We start from the raw sequence: 14,284 nt of genomic DNA on the forward strand, positions 1-14,284 counted from the left end.
GGCTAAGGTGTGTAAACTTCCGACTTCAACTGTATTTGTGAGTAGAGATCAGTGTGTGTGCATAGCGTCAGTGCAACAGAGTTTGTGCAAAAAAAGGAGAAATGAAGGAAGTCCGGGTAGCCACTTGATTAGCTAATTTAGCAGTCTTGTTTAGAAATGTTATGGTTTTATGATTGGACCATTCCAAATCCTTAGCGATGTGGACACCGAGGAACTTGAAGCTCTCGACCCGCTCCACTACAGCCCCAATGATGTGAATGAGGGTGTGCTCGGCCCTCTGTTTCCTGTCGTCCACGATCAGCTCCTATGTCTTAGATTTCCCTTTACTGGAACTAAGGGACCTAGACCGAACCAAAACAGCCCCAGACTTGTATTCCTCCTCGACCAAACTTTACAGTAGGCACTATGCATTTTAGGCAGGTAGCGTTCTCCTGGCATCCGCCGAACAGCACTTATGACAGAGCCTGTCAATGTTTATCTATGGAGATTGAATGGCTGTGTGCTCAATTTTATACACCTATTAGCAACGGGAGTGGCTGAAATATCCTAATCCACTAATCTGAAGGGGTGTCCACGCGTGTGTGTGTGTGTGTGTGTGTGTGTGTGTGTGTGTGTGTGTGTGTGTGTGTGTGTGTGTGTGTGTGTGTGTGTGTGTGTGTGTGTGTGTGTGTGTGTGTGTGTGTGTGTGTGTGTGTGTATGCTCTGACCCAAAAGGCTGTATGTAACTGAAATGTACTCTCTGACCCAGTCTGTCCGTATTAATTAATTTCTGTTTAGAAAAGACAAGTCACATTTAAATCTATTTTCACCGAATACAAAATGGAAAGGGCAATGCTTTCTTCATAGGAAAGTACTACACTTAATCTAGATAAATGTATTTTGAAAGACTTTATTTCATCTAAATGTAAGGCAAAATGACATGCTGTTTATTTTAGGCAACAGCTAAACCTTGACTCAGTTTTGGTAACGAACCACTTCTCGCATAATTGTTTTTAAGAAACCCATTTCCTTCATGGGTTATTCAGACAAAGAATGTTGAGGGTGCCATGCCATGTGTCAAACAGGGAGTACAGGAGGGGGCTAAGCACACACCCCTGGGGGGCCCCCGTATTGAGGGTTAACGTGGCGGAGCTGTTGTTGCCTACTTTTACCACCTGGGGTCGGCCCGTCATGAAGTCCATGATCCAGTCGCAGAGGGGAGTGTTCAGTCTCAGGGTCCCGAGCTTGGAGGGCACTTTGGTGTTGAATGCTGAGTTGTAGTCAATGAACAGAATCCTCACGCAGGTATTCCTCTTTTCTAATTGGGAGCGTGGAGTGCAATTGAGATCTGTTGGGGCGGTATGCAAATTGGAGTGGGTTCAGGGTGTCCGGGATGATGGAGTTGATGTGTGCCATAACCAGCCTTTCAAAGCACTTCATTATCACAGACGTGTGCTACAGAGTGGTGGTCATTGTGGCAGGATGACTTAAGAGTTTTTGGGAACAGGAATGATGGTAGTCAGTTTGAAACATGTGGGGATTACAGACTGGGTGAAGGAGAGGTTAAAAATGTCTGTGAAGATACCTGCCAGTTCGTCTGGCATACTCTGAGGACACTCCCTGGAATAGTGTCTAGCCGATCAGCCTTACGAGTCTTTACCCATTAAAAAAACGTGCGTCAGCCACGGAGAGAGAGATCACCCGGTCCTCCGGATTAGCGGGGGCCCTCATTCAGGGCTCTGTGTTTTTTTTTTTGTCAATGCACGCATACAAGGCATTGAGTTCATCTGGTAGAGAGGCATCGTTGGGCAGATCAGGCTTCCTTTGTAGTCTGTAATGTACTGTAGCCCCTGCCACATGTGTCAAGCTTAGGCGCCGGTATAATAGGTTTCCACCTTGTTCCAATATTGTCTTTTTTCCTGTTTGACTGCTCTGTGGAGGTCGTAGTCTGACTTTTTGTACATGTTCGTGTCCTCAGCCATAGCCCTGGGGTTGGATGCGTTTGCTCTGTGAGCGGTAATTCTGTCCTTTAGCTTACCGCACATCTCAGAGTTAATCCAGGGCTTTTGATTGAGGAAGCAGCGAACCTTCACTGTGGGGACGATGTCTGCGATGCATTTCCTGATGTGGTTAACTCGTCGACGCTAATCGTCCGGTAAAATATTCCAGTCAGCGCTAGCAAAGCATTCCTGCAAGCACAGCCTCGGCTTCGTCTGACCATTTTTTCTACGGAGCGCATCATGGGTACTTCCTGTTTGAGCTTCTGTCTGTAAAGAGGAAGCAGGAGTATAGAGTCGTAATCTGATTTGCCAAAGGGAGGGACGAGGGAAGGCCTTGTATGCTTGCGTTTCTATTGAGTAACAGAGGGTTGAGTAACACTATGTTGGTGTTTCTTTTATTTTGGCAGTTACTTGTCTCTCCAAATACATTTAAAGTATGAAACAGGGTTGGGGTCAATTCCATTTCAATTTCAGACAATTCAGGAAGTACACGGAATTGGGTTTACTTTCTGAATTGATCGGCATTGAAATGGAATTGAGCCCAACCCTGGCGTAAGCAGACATACAATAGAACACAGTCAAACAAAAACTCATGATCTTATCCTAAGATCTTGGCCTGAGGACCCCATCACATGAGAGTCAGGATACAAACCACTAGAGGAAACGACAGTGTGACAATGTGTGTTTGTGTGCACTCGCGCATGCATGTGTGTGTCTCTGTGTTCGCCTGAGAGTGAGGAGGTTAACCAATTCGGGTACTGTCTTTCTTTTCCTGGCATGTAATGAAGGTGTAAGTCCTTAAATACATCTCCTCACTTGAGAAATGGTACATTGGCAGAGAGAGACTCCAACAAGCACCCTTCAGTGTGAGAGACACTCTAAGGCAATCAAGTATGACTCGCCCTCGGGTACAAGACAAAAACACCCACCAGACAGCTTCTCTCTCTACCTCCTCCCTTTCTCTCTTTATCCTTCCTCCTTCAGGCCAGTGCTCTTCTAGTCTTCCCCTTCTCAAGCCACCTCAGGAAAAAGGTAAACCTGTACTATTTCCATACAGAACATTGGGATTTAGTGGGGGAGTGCGTAGAAACAGGAAACGGCCTCCAGCCCGCCGTTTAATAAAATATATAGCTGTGATACGAGGGTAGGAGAGACGAAATGGTACGCTGCGCATTACACAAACACACACACTGCCAATAGCAGATCCTTGGACGCAGCTTAGGGAGCCAAGATGTAATGTCTGTGTAGGCTCCTCTCTCTGCATTGCTGTGTGTGTGTGTGTGTGTGTGTGTGTGTGTGTGTGTGTGTGTGTGTGTGTGTGTGTGTGTGTGTGTGTGTGTGTGTGTGTGTGTGTGTGTGTGTGTGTGTGTGTGTGTGTGTGTGTGTGTGCACGAATGTGAGGGTGTACCACTGTATGCACACGTGTGTGTACTATCCTTAGAGAGAGAGAGAGTAAAAAGGGAGTAAACGTGTGGGTGTTTTGGCGTGTGTGTTTATGTCTGGCCCACACTGAGTACAGTCTTACTAGTGTCAGTCTGGCCCTCCCCTTATGGCAGAAAAACAGAGGCGAAGGAGTGGACACTTGACAGGGAGAAGGCAGGGAAAGACAGGGTAAGGCAGGGTAGGGACGCCCAGTCTCAGTCTCAGGCTGGTCCCAAGCCAGTCTGTGTGGTTTTGTTAGAAACCCGAGCCCAAACTCAATAGTGCCGCTGCAGCCCACACCCACTGCTATAGTCACCCCTACTCCAATATCTCAATTGATGTACTGTCCCATCTATTCAAATTCCAATTCGATATGCTCCGACCCAAAAGGATGTATGTAACTGACCTGTACTCTCTGACCCAGTCTGTCCGTATCCATTCATTTCTGTTTAGAAAAGAAAAGTCACATTTGAATCTATTTTCACCGAATACAAAATGGAAGGGGCAATGCTTTCTTCATAGAAAAATACTACACTTAATCTAGATAGAAAATCAATTTCAAGCAAAATGACATATTGTTTATTTTAGGCAACCGTTAAACCTCTACTCGGTTTTGGTAACAAACAACTTCTTCCCCCAAAATATTTTTTTAAGAAACCCATTTCCTTCCTTCTGTGCCACGCCATGTGCCAATGCCATAACTTATAACACTTAGATAATAAGGACCTGCACTATGCCCCACCACCCCTCAAAGCCCGGCTCAGACATATTGTCATAGTTTCCCAGCTGAGATGGACCGTGGAGGGTCACATGATTCAGGTCTAGCTGCCAGAGAGCATGCTAGGTTTTGGGGGCCTACAGGCTTCCTCATTGGTCTGTCTGCCTGGGCGTGTTCAGGAGATGACAAACACAGAGGTTTTATGGCATCTCGGCAGAGGCGACGTGTAGCGTCCTGCAAATTCCTCAAAGTTGTTTTCCTTTCTCTTCACCCTCCGCCCCTCAACTTCCAAGCTGTCAGTCAGTGTATTCTGCCGCGTGAAGAACGAGAGCAGAGTGACAGCCTCCCATTGAAAGAGATCCCTTTCCCCCCCCTTCTCTTTGGTGATAAACACAGACTAAAATGTAAAGAAGGTGGCAGTGATTTATGAGCTGAGGCTTCTGGGTCTTCCACACAAGCACACACCGTACAACCCAGGTGACAGGTTGGGAACACAATGCAGGTTTGAGTTTTTCTTTCCAGAGTTGAAGAGTCTAAGGCTGGAATTCAATCAAACCCACATTGTGAGCATAGTGTTCTTGTGTGCAAACGGCTGTAAATCTACCGTAACTGTACCTACCAGACATGCTCTTCACAGAACATGAACTGTTCTTTCTTTTCCTTTTCGGGCCATCGATCCACCTGTAGAGAAGGAGAGAATAAAAGATAGTTGGAGACGGGGGGAGAGAGAGAGAGAGGAGAGAGACATTAGAGTCTACGTACAATAGGACACACGGGAATTCAAAAACACAGGCGGCGTGAAGGACATGTCTTCTCCTGACAGTTCTCCTGCGGGAGTCTTTTGCAGGACTGTAGCAGTGCTCGCGCTAAGTGTCTGTGGTCGGGAAAATGGCTGCCCTGCCACTTCAATTTACATTAGAGGGGAAGGCAAGAACAACAACAACAACACACACACATACAACGACGCCAAAACACACATACGCGCACACACACACAAGTAGACAGTTGGCAACACTCACACGCATACAAAAACACACCTATGCGCACACACACATCTGAACATAGCTCTGCAACAGGAGAATTGAGGAGACTGTGAGCTCCTTAGGGAGCTCTGGAAGCACACAGCCCAGAAGAGAGTGCACTAACAAGTCATGCTGTAGGATCTATCAGATGTCAACACTAGTAGACTTCCAAGGGTCCCACCTCTGCAACCATCCAGACTCTCCTGAGCACTTCAGCATATCTCACCATATTTTATTTATCCTATAGTTATTTAGGAAAGTATTCTTATTTACAATGATGGCCTAGGAATAGTGGGTTAACTGCCTTGTTCAGGGGCGGAATGACAGATTTTTACCTTGTCAGCTCGAGGATTCGATCTATCAACATTTCAGTTACTGGCCCAACGCTCTAACCACTAGGCTAAATGCCACTCCTTTTAAAACATGTTTTAATAAAACATAATATAGTTTACTAAAGTGAATTTGGACACTAGTTTGTCTGGTCTAACTCCCCCTCTCCGTTCTCAGTAAATAGCGATCCATTGTTGTGAGGGAAATCCTAAGGACTTAAGTGGCTGTTTCATTGACTCCCTAATTGGGCTGAAATGCCAACTGTGTCTGACCCTGTGTGTATGCCTTCTTGTTGCATTACCGACTGAGTTGTTTTCAATTACAGTAATGTCGGTGCCACAGTGAACCAAATCGAGTCTTAGTGTGTTTTCACATATAGTCCCCTTTAACAGAACCGATCTCAGTCAAAAAAATAATTGCAAAATAACTCTGTTGTCTTTTTATTACACTGTCCTTGCCTTTGAATGAGGACTCAACACTTTTTGCCAGTTCACTTCACCCATTTTGTGGTTAAAAGATGATATGATAATTGTAATCAAAATATACTATTAACATGTATATATTATTGGTAACAAAATAAATAACAGGATAATAAATGCAGATGCAATAATGATATAATTGTAAAATGTACACCCAATGTAGGCTACTGCCCCTTTAAGAGCTAGAAATTATTTTGTACCCTAGGTTGTGATTCTCACCACCAAATATGTTGTCTTCTCACACTATTCAAACCCCACTATCGAATAAACCGTTTATGAAGCTCTCGTATATATCACATATTGCAAACAAATAACCTGACTAAAAACTCCACACAAATTTGGGAATTTCTGTGCATACTTGATCACTATCCAAAACAGCACACGTTTCTTTCGGGTGAATCTGCACATCGTTATCTTCTCTCTTCTAGGCACCAATTGACAGTGGTGGGAAAAAAGTACTAAATTGTCATACTTGAGTAAAAGTAAAGATACGTTAGAAAATAACTCAGGTAGAAGTGAAAGTCTCAACGCAAAATACTACTTGAGTAAAAGTCTAAAAGTGTTTGGTTTAAAATATACACTACACAAAATTATAAATGCAACATGCAACAATTTATACGATTTAACAGAGTTACAGTTCATACAAGGAAATCAGTCAAGTGAAATAAATTCATTAGGCCATAATCTATGGATTTCACATGGTTGGGAATAAGGATATGCACCTGTTGGTCACAGATACCTTAAGAAAAAAAGTACGGGCATAGATTAGAAAACAAGTCAGTGTCAAGGGGGACGACGACGACGACGAAGAAGACGAGCATTTGACTCATGCAAGGCGACACATCTCCTTCACATAGAGTTGATCAGGCTGTTGATTGTGGCCTGAGGATTGTTGTCCCACTCCTCTTCAATGGCCTTGCGAAGTTGCTGGATATTGGCGGGAACTGGAAAACTGTCGTACACGTCGACCAGAGCATCCAAAACATGCTCAATGGGTGACATGTCTGGTGAGTATGCAGGCCATGGAAGAACTGGGACATTTTCAGCTTCCAGAATTATGTACAGATCTTAGCGACATCGGGCCGTGCATCATGTTGAAACATGAGTTGATTGCAGCGGATGAATGGCACAACAATGGGCCTCAGGACCTCTGTATCTCTGCATTCAAATTTCCATCATTAAAATGAAATTGTGACCATTTTCCTGTCTTGCTAAGTAATCAAAGTGTAACGAGTACTTTTGAGTGTCAGGGAAAATGTAAAAAAATTACAGAATATTCTTTAGGAATGTAGTGGAATAAAAGCAAAAGTTTTCAAAAATAGAAATGCTAAAGTACAGATACCGAAAGCAACTACTTAAGCGGTACTTTTAAAGTATTAAGCACTTTGCACCGCTGCCAATGCGAGGATGCACAGAAATCCCACAATTTGTGTGGAGTTTTTAGTCAGGTTATTTGTTTGCAATATGTGATACATACGAGAGCTTCATAAACTGTTTATTCGAAAGTGGGGTTTGAATAGTGTGAGGAGACAACATATTTGGTGAGAATCACAACATAGGGTATAAAATAAATGATAGCTTTTAAAGGAGCAGTAGCCTACATTGGGTGTACAATTGTCAATTACAGCACTATTTAATTGGCAGTTATTCTGCTGTTGTTTATTTGTTACTATTAACACGTATATATTATTGGTATCATTCGATTACAATTATCATCTCATATTTTAACGAAATGCAATCTATTAGCTTCCAAAATGTAAGTAGGCATATCTAGGTGTCCGATAACACGTTCTGCGCTTTGTAAAAATCCAGAGTGTATTGAGGGAATGTAGGAAAAAGATTGTGGTTCCTTTCTAAACATAGCGATATGAATGCAAAGAGGACTCGGGCCACAAAATGGGTGTAGTGAACTGGCAAAAGATTTGAGTCCTCATTGAAAGGCAATGGCAGTGTGAATAGAAAGAGAGCTCAGTTATTTACCTTTTTTTAACGCCAAAGTTCACTTTAAAACTGAGAGCGCCTTAATTCAATAACTACTAGAATGGCCATGACGGTTATTCTGACCATTGTTTATAGTTAAATTGTATGAATAGTCCATAATACATTGATAACCGAATGCATTTATTATGTTAAAAGATTATGTTAACCTCAGGTTCACGAAATGACTTGATTGATCCAGAAGCGCATAAACTGTAAATACTAAAATAAGATGATAGTGTATTTTCGACTGTAAAACAAGTCTCCCGCCCAGCTGGCCCGTTCAGACTACACCTTAACTATATCGAAACTAATTTCACACACATATTAATACGAATACGAATAATAGTAATAGATGTGGCCTAAAGACAAGATTACATTTACAATAGTCAATGATGGGTGACAATAGTATCAATTGTCGAATAGAAAACGAAGAGACTTGATGTCCTGCATCGACAAAAGAAGCAAGGCGCTTACCAAATAGCGCTACTTCCATATCATCATACAGAGGTCCATGCAGGCCCGACATTTTGATTGATATACCATATCTGAAAGTGCAGATGCCAAGGTTTCTAATTAACCTTTTTTTTTGCCAAAACTCTGTACAATTGCGCGGATGCTGTTTTAAAATATAACTTTTTTTCTAGAATAACCATGTTTCCATGTATTCCTCATGTGAGTAGGCTACTGGTGACAATCAGCAATAGCCATTTGGGATATTCCATTATATTCTTAATGTAAAATATGTGTGTTGACTGTGGTAGGGCGTAGCCATAGCCTTGACAACTAAGCACAAATAAATACAACTCAAAACATGCTACTCTGTTCTTTTGAAATAAATTGCCTTGTTTCATGTTTTTTATGACCTTCCTACATTAAATATTAATGGATTGATTTGCGATTGTGTATATTAGTACTAGAAAGGCAGAACGCATCGCAATGACTGAAAACAAATTTAAATGTCTAATTACTCTGCCATTTTTAAAGTCATGTCCCCCTCGTCCTAGACTTTTCCTAAATAAGTCTATATAACATTTGAATGGTTTCCTCGGCCTTTTCCGCTCCTTCTCCGATAGTTGAATGTGCCATGCCCAGTTGAGAATCCCCTCGATAATTGCCTCGAAACTGAACCAAAACTATACCGAAACAAATTGTCACACATATAACAACAAGATTAAATAAATGAAGTATATTATGATGGGAGAGGGGGGGGGGGGGCGAACGAATCATAATTATGTAATCACCAATTGTGAATGAAGAACATGCCATTCGGGCCATTCTACCATATATTCTAATTATTCCTAAATCGCAAAACAGTGTATCCTATATATCAGTCCACTGAATCCAAGCAGGTATAATAGTTTAGTAGGCTAATAAAACTTGGAGTAGGCTACACAGTGAGAGCGTGCATATCTTACAATGGCAAGCCCAGAACGAAAAGGACTCACATGCTGTAAGCCTTGCTTACAAGATCTGAATGAAAACGGACTCAGATGGCGGGGAATAAATGGATCATGAGATCTCTGATGATTATTATTCTGATTCGTGGTGAACGGCTTTCCATATCTGGGAAAGGATCCGTATCGGGCAGCAGGTGAGCGAGAGTCGGATATGGATGGAGAAACTCGCCGCTGGCCTGTTGCTGTGTTTTACAACATGCTTGATTTGGCTGCAGATGAACAACACCCATGAGCAGGAGAGACTTCATCATGAGTCATACTGTATCGTCTACAGTAACATAAACCATGTTATGTTCTTTTAAGTATTTACATGTTGTATTCTAGTGTTACCTAAGACCTTCATAAACGCAAACAAATTACATTGTCACGAAGGGGGGTCCAATTAGCCCAGGCTTTTCTAGTTGAATGGATTTATTGGACTGGTGGCTGTTGGTGCTCTTCGAGGCCCGGCTATTCTACTAAATATGCAGTCATGGCGCTTTGAGGATGGCATGCTCAGAAAGTTGTTGTCTTTTATGAAATTTGTCCGAAAGTACTACTAGAGTGTAAAATACACATATTTAGGAGAAGTTTTTATTGAAATTAAGTCAGATTGACCGTCTTGGCGGATCTAGTGTTAAAGAGGACTGAGATGGTTCTTTAGAAGAGGGCGAAATGTATAAACACCCTTATTAATAGAGAAATGGCTAATTGGGGCAATCCATTTTTTTTCTTCAAATTAAATTCAGTACTTGTAATGAAGCGCATGTGATTTGCGACTTTGCAAACCCAAACAGGAATAAAGTGACTTATTTTACAACAGCGTGAGGTCATTTGACACTCAACCAAAAAGGGCCACAATAACAAGTAGACACGTTTATAGGGCTGCAATACATATGTATGACTGCTTTCATGCTAGATATGACAGGATGAGAGACCGGTAAAAAGTTTTCAGACCCCTTCACTTTTTCAACATTTTGTTACATTGCAGCCTCGTTAATTAAATATGCGTTTTTTCTCATCAATCTACACACAATACCCCATAATGACAAAGAAAAAACCTTCAAAAAATGTTTTGTGCAAATATGTAAAAAAAAAATATATATATAAATAAATATATACAAATATATTCCATTGATCATCCTTGAGATGTTTCGACAACTTGTGGTAACTTCAATTGATTGGACATGATTTGGAAAGACACACACCTCTCTATTTAAGGTCCCACAGTTGACAGTGTCAGAGCAAAAACCAAGCCATGAGGTTGAAGGAATTGTCCGTAGAACTCCGAGACAGGATTTGTGTCGTGGCACAGATCTGGGGAAGAGTACCAAAACATTTATGCAGCATTGAATGTCCCCAAGAAACTGGTGGCCTCCATCATTCTTAAATGGAAGAACCACCAAGACTCTTCCTAGAGCTGGCCACCCAGCCAAACTGAGCAGTCGGGGGATAAGGGCCTTGGTCAGGGAGGTGACTAAGAACCCGGTGGTCACTCTGACAAAGCTCCAGAGTTCCTCTGTTGAGATGGGAGAACCTTCTAGACGGACAACCATCTCTGCAGCACTCCACCAATCAGGCCTTTATGCTAGAGTGGCCAGACGGAAGCCACTCCTCAGTAAAAGGCATATGACAGCCCACTTGGAGTTTGCCAAAAGGCAGCTAAAGGACTCTCAGACCATGAGAAACAAGATTCTCTGGTCTGATAATACCAAGATTGAACTATTTGGCCTGAATGCCAAGCGTCACGTCTGGAGGAAACCAGGCACCGCTCATCACCTGGCCAATACCATCCCTACAGTCATGCATGGTGGTGGGAGTATCATGCTGTGGGGATGTTTTCTAGTGGCAGGGACTGGGAGACTAGTCAGGATTGAAGGAAAGATGAACAGAGCAAAGTACGGAGAGATCCTTGATGAAAACCTGCTCCAGAGTGCTCAGGACCTCACACTTGGGAAAAGGTTCACCTTCCAACAGGACAACGACCCTAAGCACACAGCCAAGACAACGCAGCAGTGGCTTCGGGACAAGTCTCTGAATGTCCTTGAGTGGCCCAGCCAGAGGCTGGACTTGAACCCGATCAAACATCTCTGGAGAGACCTGAAAATAGCTGTGCAGTGACGCTCCACATCCAACCTGACAGAGCTACACATTAGCCACGCGGGCCTGGTGCATACTACGTGGGCCTGGTGCATACTTAGTCCCCTCCTGTACTCCCCGTTCACCCACGACTGCGTAGCCACGCACAATGGTGGTAGGCCTGATCACCGACAACGATGAGACCGCCTATAGGGAGGAAGTCAGAAACTTGGCAGTGTGGTGCCAAGACAACAACCTCTCCCTCAACGTGGTTAAGACAAAGGAGCTAATCGTGGACTACAGGAAAAGGAGGGTCGAGTATGCAACCATTCACATCATCGGGGCTTTAGTGGAGCAGGTTCGAGAGCTTCAAGTTCCTTGGAGTCCACATCACCAACGAACTATCATGGTCCAAACACACCAAGACAATCGTAAAGAGGGCTCGACAATGACTATTTCCCCCCAGGAGGCTGAAAAGATTTGCATGGGACCTCAGATCCTCAAAAAGTTCTACAGCTGCACCATCGAGAACATCCTGTCTGGTTGCATCACCGCCTGGTATGGCAACTGCTCGGCATCTGACCACAAGATGCTACAGAGGGTAGTGGGTACGGCCCAGTACATCACTGGGGCCGAGCTTCCTGCCATCCAGGACCTCAATACCAGGCGTTGTCAGGGAAACGCCCTAAAAATGGTCAGACTCCATCCACCCAAGTCATAGACTGTTCTTTCTGCTACCACACGGCAAGCGGTACCGGAGCGCCAAGTCTGGGACCAAAAGGCTCCTTAACAGCTTCTACCCCCAAGCAATTAAACTGTTGAACTGTTAATCAAATGGCCACCCACCGAACTATTTACATCGACCCCCCCCTTTATTTTATTCTCATCTATTAAAATGTTTTGCACTGACTCTCTTGCACAGTCTCGATGTACACTCACAGGACCCTAACCCCACACTCACACATACTACACTGACACTCCAAAACACACACACACACACACACACATGCATATTGACATTCCTTCACACTCTTCACATACGCTGCTGCTACTCTCTGTTTATTATTTATGCATACATAGTCTCTTTATCCCTACCTACATGTAACCAGTACCCCTGCACATTGATCCCTTGTATATAGCCTCGTCATTGTTGTTTTGTGTTACTATTTTTCCTTTAGTTTATTTAGCAAATTCTTCTTACTTTTTAAAAAACTCTGCATTGTTTTTATTTGTATGTCTAGCTGACATAATACAATTTCAAAGTATGTGCGAACGTGTCTGTAATAGAATAAGCCTATCAGGAATGTTTGTAGACATTAATAAAGGCATTTCTATAGCATGCAAAATACTTTTTACAATGGTGGGGGAGTACCAAGATGGTGGCATGGTGGCTTCAACAAGGCGCCCCCTATCAATCATCTAGTATGTATATATCAACCATCGAGTGCCACTATGGGATGAACCGAACATGTCCAGCTGTAACAACAATGCAGCAAGTATAGCGTTGTCATTGGGTGATAGCCAACGGTAAATGTCACTCCCAGCTCTGGCTTCCTCATCAAAAGCCATCAGATATGCCGATGCCCGGGGTGATAGCCATCAAATTGTCAACCCACTGACAGTACAGCCTCCCACCCTGTGGCCTTCTGATGCTGCCTGTGTCGCACGACTACACAAGCACTCACTCACTCACTCACTCACTCACTCACTCACTCACTCACTCACTCACTCACTCACTCACTCACTCACTCACTCACTCACTCACTCACTCACTCACTCACTCACTCACTCACTCACTCACACACACACACACACACACACACACACACACACACACACACACACACACACACACACACACACACACACACACACACACACACACACACACACACACAAACACACACACACAGAATAACACCACTTAGTATCCTGATACATACACACAGAGACAGAAAAAGTTCCGTCCCTGTTTCCCCAACCAGGGTCTTCACATTTGCTACGCACACACGCACCTACTCAAGACCCCCATCGCCCACCAACCCCACAAATAAAACTCATCCCACTCCCTAGGGAAGGGGACGGGGCACCCAACGGGGCGGCAGGTAGCCTAGAGTGGTTAGAGCGTTGGACTAATAACCAAAAGGTTGCAAGATCAAATCCCCGAGCTGACAAGGTAAAAATCTGTCGTTCTGCCCCTGAACAAGGCAGCTAACCCACTGTCCCTAGACCATCATTGAAAATAATAATTTGTTCTTAACTGACTTGCCTAGTTAAATAAAGGCTAAAACAAAAATAATTTAAAAACAAGTCAATAGACTTACTCTAGGGATGCCACTGCCACCTTCCAAGCCTCCATTAACAACATCACACCTCAGGTAATCCATTCAGAAATACACAACCTCCATCATCACAGTCAAGCAGACAGAGACTGAGGAGCTTATCACTTTAGCGGAGCCCTCAGAAGTAGCTAGCCTCGCGTCCAGTCCCCTCTTAACGCTTTCTGTTGTGCTCTATCAAAAAAATGCCCTTCAGAGCTTCACAGCTCAAGTCTTCTGCTGAGGCGAGAGAGAGTGAAAAAGAAGGGGAAAAAATACTGTGCACAGATCTTTTACAAAACAAACAAATGATTTCACATTTAAATGGTGAGGCTACACATTTGTACCATTTGGGGGCCAAGTGCCTTGTCGGAACCTTTAAAGAACCCTTAAAGTCTTGCTTTCTTTACTCAAGAAGTAAAGCAAGCAACATGACCTATTTCCTATGTACCATCATTCCTGTGCCCAAAACTACAACAACACAGCAGACACCCAACAACACCAACACGAGACAATTCATC

At 43.4% G+C, this 14,284-nt stretch overlaps 1 protein-coding gene across 4 annotated transcripts in view; it reads right to left on the minus strand.

Annotated features, from left to right (window-relative positions):
• Nucleotides 1-14,284, minus strand: part of LOC109870258 (thyroid hormone receptor alpha-like) — a 47,823-nt gene that overhangs the window by 20,700 nt on the left and 12,839 nt on the right. For 2 of the 4 annotated variants that reach the window (XM_031804685.1, XM_031804686.1), the window contains exons 2-3: nt 4,739-4,800; nt 3,808-3,846 (exon numbers count right to left, since the gene is read on the minus strand). In XM_031804685.1, the coding sequence (XP_031660545.1) occupies nt 3,808-3,846; nt 4,739-4,800 (101 nt within the window). The remainder of the gene's footprint in view (nt 1-3,807; nt 3,847-4,738; nt 4,801-14,284) is intronic. The other 2 variants (XM_031804688.1, XM_031804687.1) reach the window with 1 other exon arrangement.

This window comes from Oncorhynchus kisutch, linkage group LG25 (assembly GCF_002021735.2).
Source record: "Oncorhynchus kisutch isolate 150728-3 linkage group LG25, Okis_V2, whole genome shotgun sequence".
In the NCBI taxonomy this organism is placed as follows: Eukaryota; Metazoa; Chordata; class Actinopteri; order Salmoniformes; family Salmonidae; genus Oncorhynchus; species Oncorhynchus kisutch.